At 39.5% G+C, this 20,699-nt stretch overlaps 1 protein-coding gene across 1 annotated transcript in view; it reads right to left on the bottom strand.

Moving 5' to 3' along the window:
* Window positions 1-11,586, bottom strand: part of LOC140237871 (diacylglycerol kinase beta-like) — a 124,106-nt gene extending 112,520 nt beyond the window's left edge. The window contains exon 1 of the mRNA XM_072317803.1: window positions 11,325-11,586. Within this exon, the coding sequence (XP_072173904.1) occupies window positions 11,325-11,586 (262 nt within the window). The remainder of the gene's footprint in view (window positions 1-11,324) is intronic.
* Between the last annotated feature and the right edge of the window lie 9,113 nt (window positions 11,587-20,699).

Below are 20,699 nucleotides of genomic sequence, written 5' to 3'. Positions count from 1 at the left end.
CATTGAACCAAGTGCATTAAAGAGGAAGAAAATCAAAACAGCATTGATAGCAGTGCAGAGTGGAGGTTACAACTGTATGCTCACATATGCAATGCCCTATAATGACTCCACTTTACTTCTGGGATTCCCTCTCGATTGGCATTTGATTGTAAGGGCTGTATCCCACGAGGCTCTGCTGTACCAGTGCGCTTGAGGGTGATGCAAAATTGTTGGGTGACTGTCCGCTAAATAAATGTGCATTCAGGGCTCTCGGGGTTTCAAGGTATTCTGTCAACACTTTATATTATAACAAGTGGATCTGAGTGTGCGTGTGTGTGGATGGGGTGTTACTGTTTGACTGCTGTTTTCTTTGTTTTCAATTTAACCACTGGAATTGCCTTCCTCATTCCTTGTGCTATTGTTTCAGGATCTATGACACCCTATTCCTTCACATCAGTAGAAATATTTTCACACTGATCAAAATAACAAAAAATGCAATAGACAAGGCTACAGAACAGATGACTTATATCTTTTGAATATGATCAAAATATCCACTGCTCAACTCTAAGATTGTAACCCATATTTTTTCCCGTATGTGAAATGTATTCATTTCATTTGATGCATGTTGTGATACTGGTAGCAAATGTTCACTGGAAAAGCTAGATTGAACATACAGGAAATAGGCATTCATGAATTCATAAATGTGACCCGCTACAACAAAATGATCCTAAAGTCGGGCGAGGTCGATGATTTGAAAATTGCATGATATAATCCCCTAGTCTTTCTGCTTTAAATTGACATATAACACATTTTATAAAAATAATCGGCTGCGGAGATATTGATGTTTAAAAGAGAGCATGTCGAGACGTCTGGAAAATCATTGTTTCGAGAAAAGCGTCCTGAAAGTCTTCCTTTCTACGCAATCGCGATCAAGGGACACGCAAGTCAGTTGTCACCTCTGAACAATAGAAGGTAAGCCCTAGCAACCCCCGAAGAGATCATTCAAGCACATCAGCGTCGGTGGTCTCCTCACCAACCAATCAGTGACCAGGATGTGAGAAGCGGCTGAGTGTAGCGCACCCCGCCCGCACGCACCAGTCGACTGGGCAGTGTGCAAGCTTCACGCTGCGGTTAGCAGCAAGCAGCAAACTGACCAATGAGATCACTCTGGTCGTTGTTAGGGGCGGAACCTATCTGTGGCGCTCAATCCAAATTTTCGAACCAGTATCTGCTTCGTTGAAATGCCAAAAAACATGGCTCAGGAAAAACGCTATTTTTTGGTCTTTCCTTTGATCATTTTGCTTCAAAATTTCGACAGATGATAGAAGACATGTTAGACACCAATAATATATCAAAATCAGAAAATCGTAAGTTTTGACCAGTTTTAATGCTCTGACTTCAAACTCGATTTTCACGGCTTCAACCGTGCGCGACTTTAGGACCTTTTTGTTGTAGCGGGTCACAAATGTATTCATCTCATCAAATTACCTTACACATGTGCAGTGACATAGGGAAGGTGAAGAAAAGGATAGAGCAACTCAAACCACTGCTACCATGTGGTGTGCAATCATACTGCTGCTCTAAAACCACAGGTTCTTCCCATCCAAAGTTTCAAAATGCTGTTTCAAAATGTTTGCCTGGGGTTGGCACCGATACCAATGTTGTATGGTCTCCCACTTACAAAATACAAAATGGTGCTATTCCTGTGGTTTCCCATTATTGTTACTGCTTAAAAAGCCAAAGAGTTTTCGTCCATCACTTCAAAGTTCAAGAAAGATATAATGAAACATTTCACATCTTACAAAGTACATCAATGTAGTCCAACCACGATTAGACTGTTGGCAATGTGCTAAGTGGTCGAGTTACCTTTCTACAAAAATTGACCTATTCATACTACAAGTTGTGTGTGCGTGTGTGTGTGTGTAGGTGTGTGTGTTGTGTAGTGTTTTTACTCTCTTTGTTTCTGCACATATATGTAAGGGGAACTTCCTGCTCATGAAAAAGTTGCATATGCACTTAGGGCCCTAAAAATGCTGGGAATTGATTATGTAATTCCTCCTTCCTATGCATGATCAACCCTTGTACTTCCTCTCTTTTACTTTCTTTTTCCCTTGTCTTTCATGTCGTTTCTTCTTTTTTGTTCCTGTGCAAAGTGTAATTGTTCCTGCTGTTTCATCACGAGACACACACACATATACGCACACACATAGAAAAAAAAATAAAACAAAAGGGATCTGGGGAGGGGCTTTTCATGAATCATTTTGTCAGATATATTTTCTGACAAACTATCATAAGCTACTGAGATCCTTGTATCTGATTGGCTGAGAGCAAATTTGTCAGAAAAAATATCAGACAACACACTTCATGAAATGCCCCCCCCCCCCACCCCCGCCCGGATACGACTGTTAACAGCTGTGATTGAACAGATATTGTTTTTAGAGGTGTAATTTAACACTTGACATCCCCATATAAGGAGTTATATTTTCCTAAAAATATTGTTTTTGAGGGGGAAAATCTCACTCCCAAGTGACTGTCAAGGATTACATAGCATTGATATACACGGCAACATTTGTCATACTTTATTGTCTGCTTACAAATGTACATACATACTGTTTCATTCTCATCCCATCAGTAGCCAGTCAAATTCTAGAATTTAAAATTACGTGATGTGACATCACTACTTGCAATAAGACGATTTTGATCCTTGTTGCATTAGCAAGGAAACGAGTTCTTTTCCAAAATCTGTTTTGAGTCAGAACAGGGAAATTTCAGTGTGCTGATGAATGGAAAACCAATGAGGTCAACACACCACTGCCTCATCTTATTTGCATACATGTATGTGGTGGTATCTAATGATGTTAATTTGAAGAAAACATGTCGAGTCTCATAACTTCCTTATCTTACATCCAAGTTTGATGAATCTCCTTTTTTGTACTGGTTTGAGTTCCCTCTCTATCTATCAAAGTCGGAGTAAAATTGCATTCTATGATTCTAATGGCAGTGTGCCAACATTATTACAGCTACTGTAAAACAAGAAATATTTGCAGCATAAAATTTTTACGAATTGGAGCCGATGGCCCTTTTTGTGGCATGAAATTTTCACGAATTGTCACTGGCATTCAACGCATGACCGAGTGAACACACAAACTCTCATGTGCATTTTATCTTTTTTTGTGTGAATTTCGGCTCATTGTGAAAGTCATGAAAATTCCATGGACATAAAAAATGTATGGTTTCATAGTATTTGTGTGCAATTCTGTGCACATTTGATTGCACCATTGAATCACAGTGTGAGTGTCATGATGGTGAAATATGATCTGATACCCAATGTGACAATGGACATTATGTATACGCTATTTTAAAAAAAAAAACCCAAAAAACTGCTTTAAGTGCCGAGAACAGGTCTAACCGTAAAAGACAAACAATGTACTTCTGCTCTGAAGTGTGACAAAAGAATTTCTAGAAATTAGCCGGCATTGCACAACAGAGACAACTGATCAATGTTTGGAAAATGGTTTATCTACCTATCTACATATTGATATATATTTATATCTATGTCTATCTCTCTATATATCTATATACAGTATATCTGTGTTGCATTGGGACCATACACACTGCCAGTAAAAATACTTAGTGATACTTATGATATAACTGAAACCATAAAAAGACCCCTCCAAAACATCATCACAAAAATTGCAGACTGGAGCACAATTTTTTTCTCACTTTGACAAAAATTAGCTGTGACAATTTGCAATGAGAATGCTCACTGCAGGAAGCAAAACTGCAATATCTGTCATGAGACTTCTAATCAATGATTTGATTCCTCACCACAGTCCAGAAAGTCGATGTCTGCATAGCTTATTACGCCACAGCCTTCGTAATGTGCAGCACAATCTAGAGCCAATTGCTCATGTGGGTTACATTTTGGGTTGCTGTTTGACTGGAATGCTCAAGCTTCAAAATTTTTAATGACGTGACATTTCCTGTTGACCATATGGCCAACTAGTAAAAATCCACCTCCAAAGGAATAAAAAGCATGCAAAACCAAACACATTAGCAAGCACAAACAGGCAATTAGCCACAAAAAGCATCACGACTGCACGTGGGTCAGATCTGTGGGTTTGCAGTCAGACAGTTTAGCAAATACATACTAAAATGACGATTGAAGGGCTTCTTTTTATGCACTTGAGAATTCTCTGTTTCCTAATTTTCTGGATGCCATCTCTTTCTACGCATATATTTACATCTCTCTCACAAACTGTCAAGAGCATTTTTATCTCTACACTTCTACTACTTGAGTATTTCAAGCATATTTCCAGCTATTTGCAGTGCCTATTTGTCTGCCTTTTTTCTCTCTTTCTAGTCATCCATTCATTTATCCTCCTTTCAAATTTCAATATCTCTCTCTCTTTTTTATATCTCTTTCTTTCTTTTTCTATCCCTTAAATCAAGAACAGGAAACATCTACACTAATTTTTTTCAAGTAAGTAATTTCTACATATCAGCCTTTCCCTTCACAAATTAGATAAAGAATATGCAAGGAATAGAAATTAATATGTCTTATATTAAAGAGAAAATCTTATTTCAAAAGGAAATGCTAATAAAAAATAAAGGAAATATGCCTCAAATTAACATTTGCTTAGTTTGGCAATGGTAAGTGATCAGATGATCATATCAAACTTTATCTACCTTTCAACTTTGTAACAAATAATTGACATAAAACCCATCTCATCCCATCATTGTTGTACACTTTATTATCAATATCATAAAAACTACAAACAAAACCAAGACAAACAAGCACAACTGGCAGACAAAATCAGATCAAAATCAGATCAAAAACAGATCAAAAACAGATCAAAAACAGAACAAAAACAGATCAAAATGTACCAGGTTACAATATTGCAGCCTGATAAAATGTAGCTTATATGTGCAATTCTTTCAAGCTACCATCTTCCATTTAGCATTCCTCATCTTCAGTCATTGACTTCATGTCTTCTAAAATAAATACACGTAACTTAGTATCCCTCCGCTTCAGTTCAACCACATCTGTCTTCCATTATCCTTTTTTCATTGCTATATGGCTGCGACAAAAATCATTTTCCACTATAACTTATTTACAGTCAAATATTTCATATCAATTTGATTGTGGAAAAACAGGACTAGCTGCAAAGTTATGGCAGACAATTCCAATCCTCACAAAGTCACCTCCATATCATATTTCTACTACAGTATTTTTGCAAGATGACAGAGAACTCTGGTCAATGCCCTGTGTAGTTGTGACATCAACATTCATTCCAAGAGAGAGCAAGTGTGGGGGCATGAGGATTCTGGCCATATGAATTTATGCACAGTGAGGGATAGGTGAGTGGGCTAAGGGGGAGAGGGATGAAAAGGAATCAGAAAACCTTGGAGAATTTGTTCAGTTTTGATTTGTTGAGAGAAGGGTAAGGTACATAGTGGATTGGGAGGTAAGGAAAAAGAGGAAATATGAATCATTTAAAGATCAGGAAAAGGGCTACGAGAAAAAAAAAAGAGTCAAATAATGAATGGAGGAATGCAGGAATTTACAACGGACTAAAATGGGCTGCTGGCCAACAGACTGAGAGAAGAAAGGTAAATGAATGATGAGAGGATACAGAGGTGGAAATGAATGCAGGTTAGACACAACAAAAGCCACTACAACATTCTATGCCAAAGTCATATCATGGTGTACATCTCCAGAGCAGAGATACAAACAAAAAAATAATAAGTTGATGTGAAACATTCCAAGGGATAACATTCAATTCATGTCATATGAGAACTCTCATATACCATTTTAAGAAGAGGGGGTGGGGAGGAGGGTGTTGGAACCCAAGACTGCATTGTACAGCAGTAGATGCCCAATTGCTCCCCATACAATCTGCCTCCCACACAGACACATTAGAATTTAATTCATCTTGCTCCTGAATAGGACATGGTCCTTTCTGTTTAAAATCGAAACCTGTACTGCAGACTTGTCAGCGCTTTCTAAATCTGTTCCTACTGCTACCCAGGCAGCCTTCCTGCTTTTTGTTTTTTGCCAACTCTGCCTCAGTCAGAGTGAATTTGTCATTCTGCGTTCGATTCCTTCTTCTTCCCACTCTTGCTCGAGCATTGGCGAGCAGACGGGAGCCCAAACTTTGTGCATGGTCGCACTCCAACGACTCGCCGCCTGCTACTGTTTGTTCAAAATTATCCTGAAATTGATCGGTGTCGCATTGGGAGAGACGGGTCATGGATGAGGCCTGAATTTGGAATTCCAGCAAAAATCTTGGCTGCTGAAAACATAGTTGTTCAACTGAAGAACTTTGTTGTGTATCCACATTATGTATGTTATGTATGATATGTGAGTGTGTATGAGTTGTTTTTTTTTTCTCTCTCTCTCTCTCTTTGCACCAGGTGCTTGTTCAAGGAAAGGAGGGAGGATCTTTTGTTACTATGCAGATGTAATAAAAAAAAAAAAAAAAAAAAACTAAACCCTGCAGGATTTGCACATTGTAACTTGTTTTTCCATGCTTTGCAAGGAACAAACATAAATGTCACTCGATCCCAAAGGATGATTCACAGTCTGGAATCATCAACAAAGATCTAACCAAGATCAATACTACGTCTACAGTACCGAACTCTAGGTGACTAACTGCTGCATTAAAAGTCAGCACGAACATTCATATTTCCTTCAAATGCACAATAACTGTGATCCGATATTCTTTTCTAGCTAGGTCCAAAGAGGGTTGACAGGGATGCTAAATTGCTTTCCACATCAGGTTTAGTGTGAATGCACAGAATGGAAAGTTTGGATGCACAAAAAGAAAAGAGCAGACGCAAGAGAGCAGATGTGAAGCTGAGTCAAAAATTGCATCACAATTCTCTAACTTTGTGTCTCTTTGGTTTTTAAACTTGCTGTGATATTCCGCATTACAATCATTTTTTTTTTTACATTTGACAAAAGACAAGAGCTTTAATGCACAGAGTATTTGACATAACATTGATTCTAATATTTCCGTTTGACATTTTCTCATGGAGTTGTTTGACTAGGAATGCTGATTGCCCCACTAGTCACATTCACACAGATAAAGTAATGGGATAATGATCATGATCCAAACATTAGATTTTTTTTTTGCACTCCTTCAGATGGACAGAAAGATCCTGTTAACTGTCAACCGTGATAATTTGTTGACCAAACTGCATATGCGTGAAATCTACCAAAATGGTGACCCTTGCACATGTATCCTTGTGCTGTTCAATGTGTGGCTTGAATGTTTGAATGACATGATGAAAAAAATCTCAAGATTTTTTCCTCCAGCCTTCAAACACTTGCCACAGTGCAAATTATCATGCTATTTCTCATATTATTGCGATAATTCCAAAATAATCATAATATTTCTTGGGACTTTTTTTTTTTTTTGTCCACAACTTAGGCAAAAACCACGAGGTTTGGATCATGACACAACAAATCTCAAAGTTTGTATGACACTAATTCACATCAGCATGAATCCCTATGAACACTACCAGTTTGTGGAGTTCAGTCAGGACCATGATCTCAAACAGAGAGGTGGTCTCTTCAACCCCCCCCCCCCCCCATCACAAACATGCGTCAGTATGTGTCATAAAATTAAAGTGACATATTTCATACCATATCTAAGTTTACTGTGACAAATCAGAGTCAAATCACACGTACGGAATGGCACAGATTTGATCCAAATCAGATTGCAACTAATAAAAAAAAGTTACAGAATTTTAGTTTCACAAATAATGTTTTTGTGAAGCCATGATATCATTAGAAGCCACACATGCAAACCAGGAGATCATTACATCACCACCTCACAGCACTCCGGTTCATGCACAAAATGATCTCAAATATGATAATTTCAAATGACAAACAGTTTTACAATGACAAACTCTACACTCCTATTGTAAAGCAATTTAAAAATTTGCCAACTTCAATGATTCCATGTAAGGATACAAATCATTCTTATCGATTTCATGAATGAAATTAAACTGAATGTTTGTTTTTTTTTTATACTAATCCACAGAAGACCAGTGAGGTGGTGGTACAACTATAGCAGCACCTCCTGTTTGTCTACATAAGTAGTCCTAATATCACTCTTTTTGTGGGAGAGAAAGAAGACATGTGAAACTTGAAATTCCATCACTTTATTTTGGGTCCAATATTGATGGAACCTCCACCTGTGCATTCATCTGATTAGACTCTCTTTATTCAAGCCAACTTGAAAACGTAGCGGAATATTGCACTTTAAAGTTATTTCAGTATCCACTAGTCAGTCTTTTATCAGTCATCTTTACAGGGGACTATCAACTAGCTGTCTGGATTTCTGCCACATTGCACGCAAAAGTCTTGTCATAAAATCCTCAACTAGATATCCCTACGTTCATATTTTCTTGAAAGATATACTTCTCAATATTATATAGTAATTCTTGGAACACCATGTCCAGGACATTTTGTTGAAAAATCACACATTCTTTGCAAAATGAAGAAGATTCTTTAAAAATGTCTGTGGTCTATTTTCCACATATTATCATAGACAAAAGTATGCCTACTATACAAACGATGGCATAACAATATAAGTATGAAAGATGATAAACCCATCTTGCTAACTGGACACAATGTTAAATGATTTATAACCATTCAAATGGCCAGAATTCCATCAATATTTTCTCAATTTTTTGCTGATATTCTACTCAATTACTGGTGGGTATCCTCGCTTTCAGTTTCGACACATACGCACACAAAACAAAACCAGACCCCCCCCCAAAAAAAAAAAAACAAAACAAAACAAAACAAAACAAAACAAAACAAAAACAAAACAAAACAAAAAACACCTACACAAAATAATGTCTCTGGGCTAAATCAATCCCTTGCAAATTACAAGGAAGTTACACATGAGATCCTACATTTTGTCTGGATCACTATGTGCTCAGCATAAAAATAATCATGTACACAACTGGGGGAAGTTCTATGGGGCATGAATTGTATCCAACATCAGCTGGGACAGTGCCAATATTTGAACAGGAAGGAATTTACATCTGCACACATCAAAGGAAATCAATGTCCTCCAATTACCCAACATATGCAACATGACGCATCACATAGCTATGTAATCCATAAAGGTATTAAAAAAAAAAAAAAAACTGTAGACATATTTTAACTGGAACAGGAAGTATGAGTATGGATACCGGTATTACACAAATGGCTGTGTAAACACAGGATGTAGAGCTTTCATCAGTACTGCCAGACAACCATATGGCATGATGCCTCGTTAGCACCCACTCACTTTTCATTCATGTATAATACATGGTGAACATGGACATGAATCTCCCTTCGTATCAACACTTGTCATTATGCACAAAAGGAAAGCCATTAGTATTACCTATAGTATGAACTTCACTAGCCTGCACACAGCATATGACAAGTAGGCTACCCTTACGCTTTTATTGAAACACCCCCCCCCCCCCCCCCGACACAGCTACAAAGCTGTTGTAAATTTCTACATTCTACCAAAATTTTACATTTTACAAGGAAAAGAATGCTGGGACTAGAGCATGGTTTACCAATCCCTAGCTAGCCCTATTGTGCCTCACTCTACGTCCAACTAGCATATTTTCAATTTCTAACTGCAAAGGCTGACTATCTCTGCACAATTCAAAATACCTGCTTTAAACAATGCAAGTTGTGTGCATGCGTGACCGGAAGTTAGTGAACTGGTGCATAACCAACAGCGTGACCTTTCGAAATACAGTGATAACCCTTCCGGGTCATTTCAGCCTTTACACAGCAGTAATCATGTGGTGAAAATTGACCTATAGAGTGCAGACGATGCAATAAATTTTCATTTTCGGCAGGTTGCATATTGTCAAAGTCAATATAGATAACACCAATGTGAAGTTAGATTTATGTAGGTCTCAGATACCAAACGTAATGTAATGAACTAAAAATCTGTCAATATCAACAAACACACATGCCACCGACACTTGCAATGCCATTACATGGCTCACAAGCCTGCTTGTGTCAAGAAGATGATTAGTGAACTGGCAACAAAATGGATGTTTTACAACCATGGCAATGTGAAAAATTTGCTTTAAAGGGTGTGTACAGTTCTGGTCAAGGTGAGGATTTAGCTTTTAACATTTTGCGAGATATTCAGAAACCACTCTATGAGATGTCAAAGAGCATGTCATTCTAAGGGGTATCAAAAGTTTATTTGATGAAAATCGGTTTTGAAGTGGCTGAGATATCCAAAAACAAGGTGAAACAAAGAGATTCTAATAAAGTTGTGGCATGTCGCCTTTTATTATTACCACTTTTTTGGATATCTCAGCCATTTGAAAACCAATTTTCAACAAATAAACATTGAACCCTTGTTAAAATTACATGCTCTTTCATATTTCATAAGAGGCTTTTCATTATCTCACTTAGGAATGTTCAAAACATGAATCCCCACCTCAACCAGTACTGTACAGTCCCTTTAAAGGGAAGATAAACCCCAAGAGCAATGTGGATTGAGTGAAAGCAGCAACATTAGTAGAACACATCAGTGAAAGTTTGAAGAAAATCGGACAATCGATGCAAAAGTTATGAATTTTTAAAGTTTTGGTGTTGGAACCGCTGGACGAGGAGACTACTAGAGCGTATGACGTATGAGTGGACAACAATACCAAGAAAATATAAAGAAAATTCTACAAAAATCCATTTTTCATGAAAATTACAAATTCCATCAACTTGATATTGACATATGTTAGGGGTAGCAATTATTCCCCCTGCTTTCTGAAAGAGGTTGGTCCATTGCTCTTTCATAATTCTAGAAAAGTGAATTTTTGTTGAATTTCCTTTATATTTTCTTTGTATTGTTGTCCACTCATACGTCATATCCTCTAGTAGTCTCCTCATCCAGCGGTTTCAACACCAAAACTTTAAAAATTAATAACTTTTGCATCGATTGTCCGATTTTCCTCAAACTTTCACTGATGTGTTCTACTAATGTTGCTGCTTTCACTCAATCCACATTGCTTTTTAGGTTTACCTTCCCTTTAAAGTGCTCACATTGATAACATTCTCGAAAATATTGATATGGGAGTGTAAGGGCATCTCTGTGGTAGCGTGTGAAATGTAGATGTGTGTGAAATCTATTCATTGTGAATAAGCTGCTGTTTTAGCAATGATCCTCAACTAGTTTTATCTTTATGAGCGGCAGATGAGGATAAATGGGGTGCATTTACTTTTCATTTTTTCAATGCACATATCAGACGAAAATAGTTTTTCAATGATGATAGTTAACATGAACATATTAAATCAACTGTCTGATACTGACCGACCATGACCAGGTTTACGACATCTTGAGCTTGCCCCTGTAGCGCCATCACCAGAGCCGAGGTGCAAGGCACAAAAAGTGGACGCGAGATCTTATCATCCTCCTCATTGGGTGCATCCCCACCCTTGGTGTTGTGGAAGAGGCGATAGCGCCAGCTGGGGCGCTCCCGAACTGACTTGGCGCACTTCTTGCTGCCCTGGTCCCGCTTCTCAAGGGCATTGTAGCGCTTGGAGAAAGGCCACGAGCGCCGGTAAGTGGGCATCCTGTCCTCGAGACTCTCTAACGTTGTATTCGCTCACAGGGTGGATTGATCAAATTGCAGGCCTGTACACAGCACTGCTTCACAGATCTCTGCTTTCTCCACAGGTGCAGTTTTGTTGTTGTTTGTGGGAAGACTAATAAGCAGCTCTTGAAGTACATAAATGTCACACAAATTCCGTGGATTTGAAAAGCCAGTGGCAGGATCGATGGAAGAAGTGAAAATTTATGATGAGCTTCAGCTCGAAGTGGAAGACAAAATAAAAATCAAAACAAAAATAGTTCTCTCTGAAAAAGGGGGAGGTGATAGACGACTACTACCTGATCGCATCATTCTCAATTGGTCGAAGGGGAGAGTTTCTGTGGCCTGAGCGTCGATGTGTGCAGAGCCAGTGATTGCAATTCATGGGCCCCGAATAAACTCCTCTGGCTGGCTGGTGAAAATGAAGACAACTGTGGTAGTCAATCCTTATAGGAGACTCGCCCAATAAACAGCAGACGAAGAAGGATCCACACACTCACAGCCCAGCATGGTAGGCAAAAGAGACCACTTATCACAACCTTCACTTTCAAAAACCTGGGGTGATTTCGGGAGTATGAGTTGTGGAAGGGGGGGGGGTAGAGATAGAGGAAGAGATTATACCCTACAAACCACTGATGAGCTTTTATTTGAATGTAGGCTCAAAACAGGGTAAAAAAGTTAAATGTCACAGGATGCATTTGGTCAGCAGCTCATCAGGAACATAGAACGTAACGCCGTCGGGCAGATATATATAGCAACCAGTCTCCTTCCTCCAATTCTGATGCTCTATTCCTCTCTCTTCTCCCAAACTCGGAAATATCTTTGTGTTCCCTGACAAGGGAATAGAGAAATGCAATGACTCCTTGCTAGCTCTGAGCTTCTGAGGCAAAGCTTAATTTCTTTTTTCTTTGATAAATGCAGACTGGATATTTTGGGCAAAAATCTCCACAGCTCACTGACTGCAAATTTTAATACCCACTTACAAAAGCACAAAAACGAGCTATACAACAATTACCTGCTTGGTATACTGCCTCACTTATGCTTGGGCAAGTGTGGCTCCATATACATTTAAAGTCTTTCTTTTGCCAACTTAATAAAACAAACCTTAGGTGCTATACATCCCCATCCCATCGAAACAGGTCACTATGCAGTAAATCATATGGGCAAACTGGTTCCGGGGCAAGGGTTTGGGATCTAGAGTTTTGATGTCTCCTCGCCTAATCTTGTTTCTTCCGCTGATCAAAGAAAATGTTGAATCATAGTTCCTCTGAGCACATGACGTACACAATGTCACTGGCTGTCAACCTACACCTCTACAGTAGCTGCATAATCCCTGGTGTACAAGCCCCAGTAGTGCATCAGAAGGGTTGGAATGGGTTAGATGTCAGTTATCACGATCTCCTTGACGACAGTCTACACTTCCCCCCACCGGTGTGGTTAATCTAGCAACCAGCTCCTTCCTGCCAGCAGTGTCACCAAATCGCGACACCTCCACAATCAAAACTTGCCAATTAACCACAGCATGATGAGGTTACATTCCTTTGGCGAAATCCCCTACCCTTTCTCTCTGATGACGCGATAGTATTCTCCAAGAAGCAGATTGACTTGCAGACTGCTTTTTTTTCCCCCTTTTTGGAGAGACAAAGTTCACAACTGCATTATTCTCTCCATATGTGGGAGCAGGTTGAACTGATGGGACAGTAGACGGGCAGCATACAAAAGTCTTTAATGAGCAAACACTGTGCAATTTGTCGTTACTCAATGCTAGCTGATAAACGAGAGAGGATGTCAAATCAATTCATTCTGCAGAGTCCAACCATCTTTCTGTGCCGGCCTGATTTATGTTCCCACTATTATCTCATGCTGCACATGGCCTGGTATCAATCCCGAATGCTCTGCAGACGCCTCTTCGCATATCTCTCACTTGCCGGCACGCAAACTCCTATCGCATGCTAATAGGCGCTGGCTGTCTTCCACTCCTAATGGCACAAGTTACGTGCAAAATATGCGTATCAGGAAATGCTGCTGCTGTTGTTGTTGTTTGCTCTGTTGTTGTTGGCTCTTTGAAAAAGTTCCCGTGCAGATTGCAATGCTACACACTCTGAAGGGGTGTGCACAAAGTTTGGCCAAGACTGCCTTCTTACTCCTTGCTGTTTGCATGCAGCCTCCTATTCCCAGATAATGTTGTCAGGATCAGCACGTAGCAGTGAGAATAATCTGAGAGAAAAAGCTAGATGTAAGATTGGAAAAGGGAGACAGACATTGGAGAGGGTAAGAAATCTACTGGACACACAAGTAGCGACCTTTCCCTTGAGTGAGAGAGAGAGTATATGTGTGTGTGTGTGGAGGGGGGGGGGGGAGGGCTGAATACCGTTGCAGGACGTGTATCTAAACAGACAGAGTGTTTGTGTGACACTATCATGTATCCCCAAAGCAAAAACTGCATCCGCAAGTCGCTCTCAGGCGAAAATACACAAACTGCCGAGCAGTCCAAAAGTCTCACTCTTTTTGCTCACTAGTTCCTTTCTCCTACCCTCCTTCAGTTCCACATCGCTTTTTATGGGTGGAGAGAGAGCTAGAGAGTCAAATATACGTCTGCACCACCCCTCCTGATGGCCCACAAGCTGTTCATTCAAAGCCGATCTCACGGAGATACATCGCGCAGATAATCTTCTTAGTCAGTGTGTACACGCTCATATTTTACGGCCCACATGCTTTTTCAGAGGGTATAATTTTTCACCATGCCCCAGGCTGGAAGCAGGCAGAGATGAGGGTAGATTGCTATGCAGTCGATCTTCAGCTGGGCTTCCTATAGTATAAACCAAATGCACACTAGACTGTCTGCAACAACAACAGGTAGATCCTGTGGAGGGGTCTGGCAAGTTCACAAGTCTGTGATCACTCACGGCACACATGAAAAGGAAAACACTAGAGAAGAAAAAAAAAATCAGTCACAAATCCATACAATATTGAGGACTAGCTGCGGTTTACGTTTTTTTCCAAGCAGCTGATTATGATGTGTTCTGTAGGCGGGGATTGTTTACTCCTTCTTCTTGCTCAAAACCTCTCTGAGCTGAGTAACTGGGTGGAAACCTATTAACAAACTAAGCGGCAGTAGGCAGGAAGTGATTTGCACTATCGTCGCAAGCCACCGGTCTTCCTGCTGCTGACGTTGGCATGGATATCAGCGACAATGTGCGTCCTGTGTCTGCTGCACCCGGTCCGATTCATGCGACTCTTTCCCCAAGCGGAGAGTGTTTCCTTGAGCTCCTTACCACTCCCTGAGCATAAACACCAAAACAGACCAAAACAAAATGCACTGGGGGGGGGGGGGGGGGAAGCAAAGAAGACCATATAAAGCAAAGCTCGGATTGAATGACGAGTCAGAGGGATATGTTGCATGGGTGGCTCAACTTTCGAAGAGTAGGCGTACATCCAGTAGAGGTATTAATACTCTAGACCTCCTCACATACCTTTTTTGTCAACACTGCATAGAATGGGGGGGGGGGGGGGAGTTGTTGTTCGTTAAATTCCTTGCCCTTTACAGGGCAGAATGCTTTAGAATCCAGATTTCTTCTCAATCGCAGTCAGTCATCCATGTCCCACCACATGGGCCATGTGTTATTGTTAGAAGTAAACCCAAACACCAAGCATAGTGCAACGGCAGACAACAGGCACTGATTTTATGATTAGCGGATTTAGACCGAGTCTCGCATCAGCAGGCACCCCAAATACCTCTGCACTCAACTAGTAGAACTCAAACCGAGGTGGGTGTAGCCAGAATCCAATTATTGAAGACACAATCATTGTCCTTGCGATTCAGTGCAGCATTGTAATCGTGAGAGAAAGGGGGGGGGGGGCAAGAAAAGGAAGAGGGGGAAGAGAGGACAAATGTGCGAATGAATGGGGCAGCTGGGGACATCAAAACAATGAGCAGCTCCACTTCATCATGCAAGCAAGAGATTGTTGCTGGTCAAGATGAGATGTTGGCTATCCCCCTCGGTTCTCCTGTGGGCGTTGGATGGGAGCTTGGTGTCTGACAAGCTCTGATGTCAAGCTCGTGAATGAATTTAACCTCATCGAGCCACCGCTCTCCCACACATCTCTTTACACTAGAACTTCCTTCCTTAGCTCTGTCTCTCCCCCTCTCTCTCCCCTCCCACCCGTTATCTCACACACAGACACAGACTCCTCTCTCCTTTCCCTTCTTTTATCCATTCCCCTTCCACATACACTAACTCATTCTCTTTTGCTCATCCTCTACAAATTTGTATCTCTACTTCCCAATGACAAACACTCAAATAAACATACTAATACCTTGATATTATCATACTTTTTGTGCCAAAAAACTGTCTCCAATACTCACACCTGCCATTCTCTCATCATCTTACTACATGCAAACAGTATGTTTTCTGAGATATTCTCTCTCCTTTTAACTCTATATTTCTCCACATTTCTTAATGTATCCCATATCATCCCAAATCTTAACCCGTTGAGGATGGTTTGATTTTGCTACAACACGCATTTAGCATAGATGCTTGCCACAGTATACTCAGGACTCGTCCTCAACGGGTTAACTTTTATTACATCAGTGTTCAGAAAGCATCAAAACCTAACCTGCAACTATTAAGTGAGCAAGTCCATTCAGGTGTAACCATGTGCCTCAGTGCAGGCTATGACAAAATGGGGATCGAGGGGATTCGATAATCCCTATTCACTGACAATGTGTTAAAAAACTGTGTGCCAATGGGCAAAGAAAGCACTGCAGCATGAAGTGCCACTGGAGCAAACAAATCACACTTAGGATTAAACACACATACTCTTTGAAACTCAGTCATATAATGTAAATATACATGTATTTTATGAGCCATACCCACACAATTATGCCATATATTTTCTGTCCAATCTCTCCCTCCCCCACACAGTCATGCACATAATAAAAAATCATAAGCAAACAGACACAAGTCATATAGTCTTTTTACCGATCATTTCTTGGTGAAAATTTTGCCATCCTATCCGTGTCATCACAATGTCATGACAAAGCGTCACCTCAGGAAAAGCACTCACCCTGACTTCATACTCTCTAGATGAATAACAATTCTTCCTGCAACGCAGGATAAATGCGTTGCAGATATTATTCTGGAAACATATCTGACTCTTCTATATTACACATGATTGATTAGATGCCAGCAGCAAGACTAGTTTGCAAAATTCTTTTACACATCAGGTCTGGAATTGCTTTAAATCTGCAACAACTACTATTTCAAACATGCCACTGATTTTGCATGAATTACAGGGTGCCTTTTGTTAAGACATGGTTAAGTCCCGATCTGAGTTAACTTGAATCAGGAACATGCATGTGCCTCCACATACTGTACACACTCGCCACTACTGGATAAACAGTTTTCAGCAGCTTTTTTTTTGCTATACTTAAAAATGGTCTGAAGGGAAACAAATTATTGGTCTGGATTAACAGGTGGTCTCTACAGTATGTCCCCAAAAAAATTACAACGCGGCCCTCTGCAATGATATCTTTATAAATAGTGAATCAATCTAAATACAAATTCAGGGTATGAAACTATAACTGCCCACATCTTACAGAAAACCCCATTCAATTTGCTTCAGTGGTCAAAGAGAAATGAGGAATTTTGTAGAGGATGTCGGGAATCTCTTCTGTCCAGATTCTGTCTATTATTCACACACAAGAGCATTGAATTGCTAAAATTGGAAGAATCAGACTTATGACATGCTTTACAACAATCCGCATTTCTCTGTGACCGCTTCACCAAATTGAATGGGGTTTTCTGCAAAATAGAGCTAAGATGTTATATCTTAAGACCCTGAAGTACCACTTAGACAGGGTGATCATATTGGGTGTTATCAACTCGAAAATCTGATCATAATTTTTGGGGCGACATACTGCAGTATGTCCCCCAAAAATTACAATCAGATTTTCGCGTTGATAACGCCCAATATGATTACATTTTTTAAATGCTACTTCAGGGTCTTAATATATAACATATTAGCTCTATTTTGCAGAAATCCCCATTCGGTTTGGTTAAGCGGTCACAGAGAAATATGGATTGTTGCAAAGCATGTCATGAATCGGATTCTTCCGAGTTTAGCATTTCGATGATTTTGTGTGCGAATAAATAGACAGAACTTGGACAGAAGAGATTCCTGACATCCTCTACAAAATTCTGTATTTCTCTTTGACCACTGAAGCAAATCGAGTGGGGTTTTCTGTAAGATGTGGGCAATGAATTATAGTTTCATACCCTGAATTTGTATTTGGATTGATTCACTATCTTTAAAGATATCATTGCGGAGGGCCCCGTTGTAATTTTTTTTGGGACATACTGTATAGACAGGTTGTGGTTAAAGCAGGTTTAAGGGGAATTCCAGACCAATTAAAAGTGAAAGAACAAAATCTTATAAGCACATGGGTGAAAATTTGATCAAAATTTGATCAAAATAAATGAAGTTGTAACATCATGAAGTTTTGCTAATTTTTGCATAAAAACAACAAAACAAAACAAAACAAAACAAACTCAAACGGTTGATGTGAATATACAAATGAGTGAACTGATGCTGTCATCATCTTATCACCATGAGAGTACTGAGCAGTTCTCATGGAATATTTTGAGTTTTGGTCCACTCAAAATCAGTTGGTTTGAAGACAAGAAACAAAGTACAATCCCATCCATCAGACTGAATTAATTATGGAATCCAATTATCAACAACCTATAAGGGATCGAACTGAAAACATGACAGGAATGTTATATATGCTTCCCTTTCCTTTCTTATTCTTTTTCTTTCTTTCTTCTCTCTACCGCTGATCCTCCCTTTATATACATATATACAAAAATTGTATAATTTTTTCCCTGGCAAGTTGACGTACAACTACAATGATTGTACTTGTTATCAATATTTGATCTCAGAATTTGGGAAGTGATTATGTGCAATATTGGTGGATTTAGAAAGAAATTTATATGATATGATGATATAATCACTGATATTGTTTCTGTATGTATGTATGTGTTGATTTGTTTGCTGTGTTGTATTTCAGGGCGAGTTGGTTTAGGTTTCAGTTTACTACGGGCTGACATGGGGGGGGGGTTGAGATTGGGACGTAACAACAGGGAAGGTTTCTGAAGTTTTTAACATCATGCCGTTTTTATGCCACGTTTTTATACGATTGTTCTTTTCAGTTTAACTTTTGCATAGATGTCCGGTTATTTATCTATCTGTAAAGTACTATTCCATGTTGTTCTTTCTCTATGTATATACTGTATTTGTTATGCATTGTCATTTATATGTGAAAATCCCGCGATGAGTTTCCTGTAATGTTTTTTATTGGACGAATAAAAATGAATTGAATTGAACTGAATTGAATTGAAAAGTTTATTACTTTCATTTATGTCTGTCAGTAACTTTTGCAAAATAGTGACATGTATTTGATATAGCATTGACTGGACTTGATCATACTTTTTTACTTTTACATCATGACTGCCAGCAAGTCTAACTTTGTCCCTTCGAAAAGAATTATTCATGCTTCATGTCCGTTCATGCAACATATTAGTGAATGCTACTAAACTAAAATCCAAGACTGAACAGTGCTATCAAGAGGAAGATTTATGACAATGTGCTCATCTCAAAACAGGACGTTCCAGCAATCAATCAGTTCAGCTTCCCTAACATTCGTACTGAACATATCATTATACTGAACATTGAACATATCAACCTTCAATATATGTGTATCTTTACTGTGAGCAATCCATCTTACATATCAATCTTTAATACATTTGTACCTTTACTATGAGCTCTAAAATAAAAATGAAAATAAACATGAAATGACTTCATACTCCAAGAGTTTGAAGTGGCTTCAATTTTCATATTCTCTTTTGATTACGGAAGAAATGTGACACAAAAAAAAAAAAAGAAAAATGAAGATTGCCTTTTAGAGAAAGGAAAAGAGAGAGAGAGAGAGAAAGCAGATGGAAGAGAGGGAGAGGGAGGGAGAGGTATGGAGAGGAAGAGCTATGAAATAATTGACATCTGTTTTGGAGCATACATCTTAGCAATTCAAAGAAGTTACAAAGTAAATTAACAATTTTAATCCTGAAGTCATATCTTAGGAGATTTTTTTTTTCTCACTCAGATAGGAAAAAAAAAATGTGAATCTTACTTGTCAACACAAATCTCAGATTTCATGGATGAACAGTTTGGGTCAGGGAAGAGGACTGCTCGAAAACTATCAGTCCGCGGTTTATGATTTCAGCCAAATTGTAATCTATGCAACCAAGATGCTGGAAATCACAGGCCGAGAGAATCGGCAAAGCCGCAGCTGCTCTGTGGGAAGCAATATAAAATGCCCAGCACTTCGTGGCCGCCCTCGCGCTTTACACTTCTGTGTGGGTTGCAAAGACCTTGCAACGGAGCGATTATTACTCACAATTTGTGCAATCGTCCCCAGCATGTGTAATAAGCGAGACATGCCCCCGAGTGGATGTTCGTACGTACATGAAAAACGTCGCTGCTCGCCTAAGTTTGCCTAATTTGCATGCCTACGTAAGAACCCTACAGAAAGAAAAACAATGCGCAAAGGGGAAATTATATTCGCCCATCTTCTTTCCAACTCTCTCTCCCTCTATCTCTTTCTCTCTCTCCCGCAGTAGGCGAAACAGCCAGCTAGGGTAATGTGAGAAGATACATACACCTGGACTAGGGTATTGACACGATGCCTGAATGCCTTATGAATATTCATGAGCAACCTCACAGGGCCAACTCTTATCCCATCACCATTCTCACTCACTGCTCTTTGAATATGTGATGCAGCTTCCTCACAGGGTTTTCACACTTACCAAACAAACTCTCTGGTAGTCAAGTATCTTGAAGTCATATATCTTAACCTGTTTAGAGTTAAAATGCTTTCAGTTTTGTTGCTACTAGTAGCTGCCAATATTTCATACAACAGCGGTGTCACAATGGCTCATCCAGATTATAAAACATGCTCCAAGACCAGAGCAGACTCAATTGGATAAAACCTTTGGAACCACGATTGCCCAGCTGTGCTTTGAGAAACATGTCTGAAA

Source organism: Diadema setosum, chromosome 14 (assembly GCF_964275005.1).
Source record: "Diadema setosum chromosome 14, eeDiaSeto1, whole genome shotgun sequence".
Lineage (NCBI taxonomy): Eukaryota > Metazoa > Echinodermata > Echinoidea > Diadematoida > Diadematidae > Diadema > Diadema setosum.
Note: the sequence above shows the minus strand (reverse complement) of the source record. Positions and strands in the feature narration are given on the sequence as shown.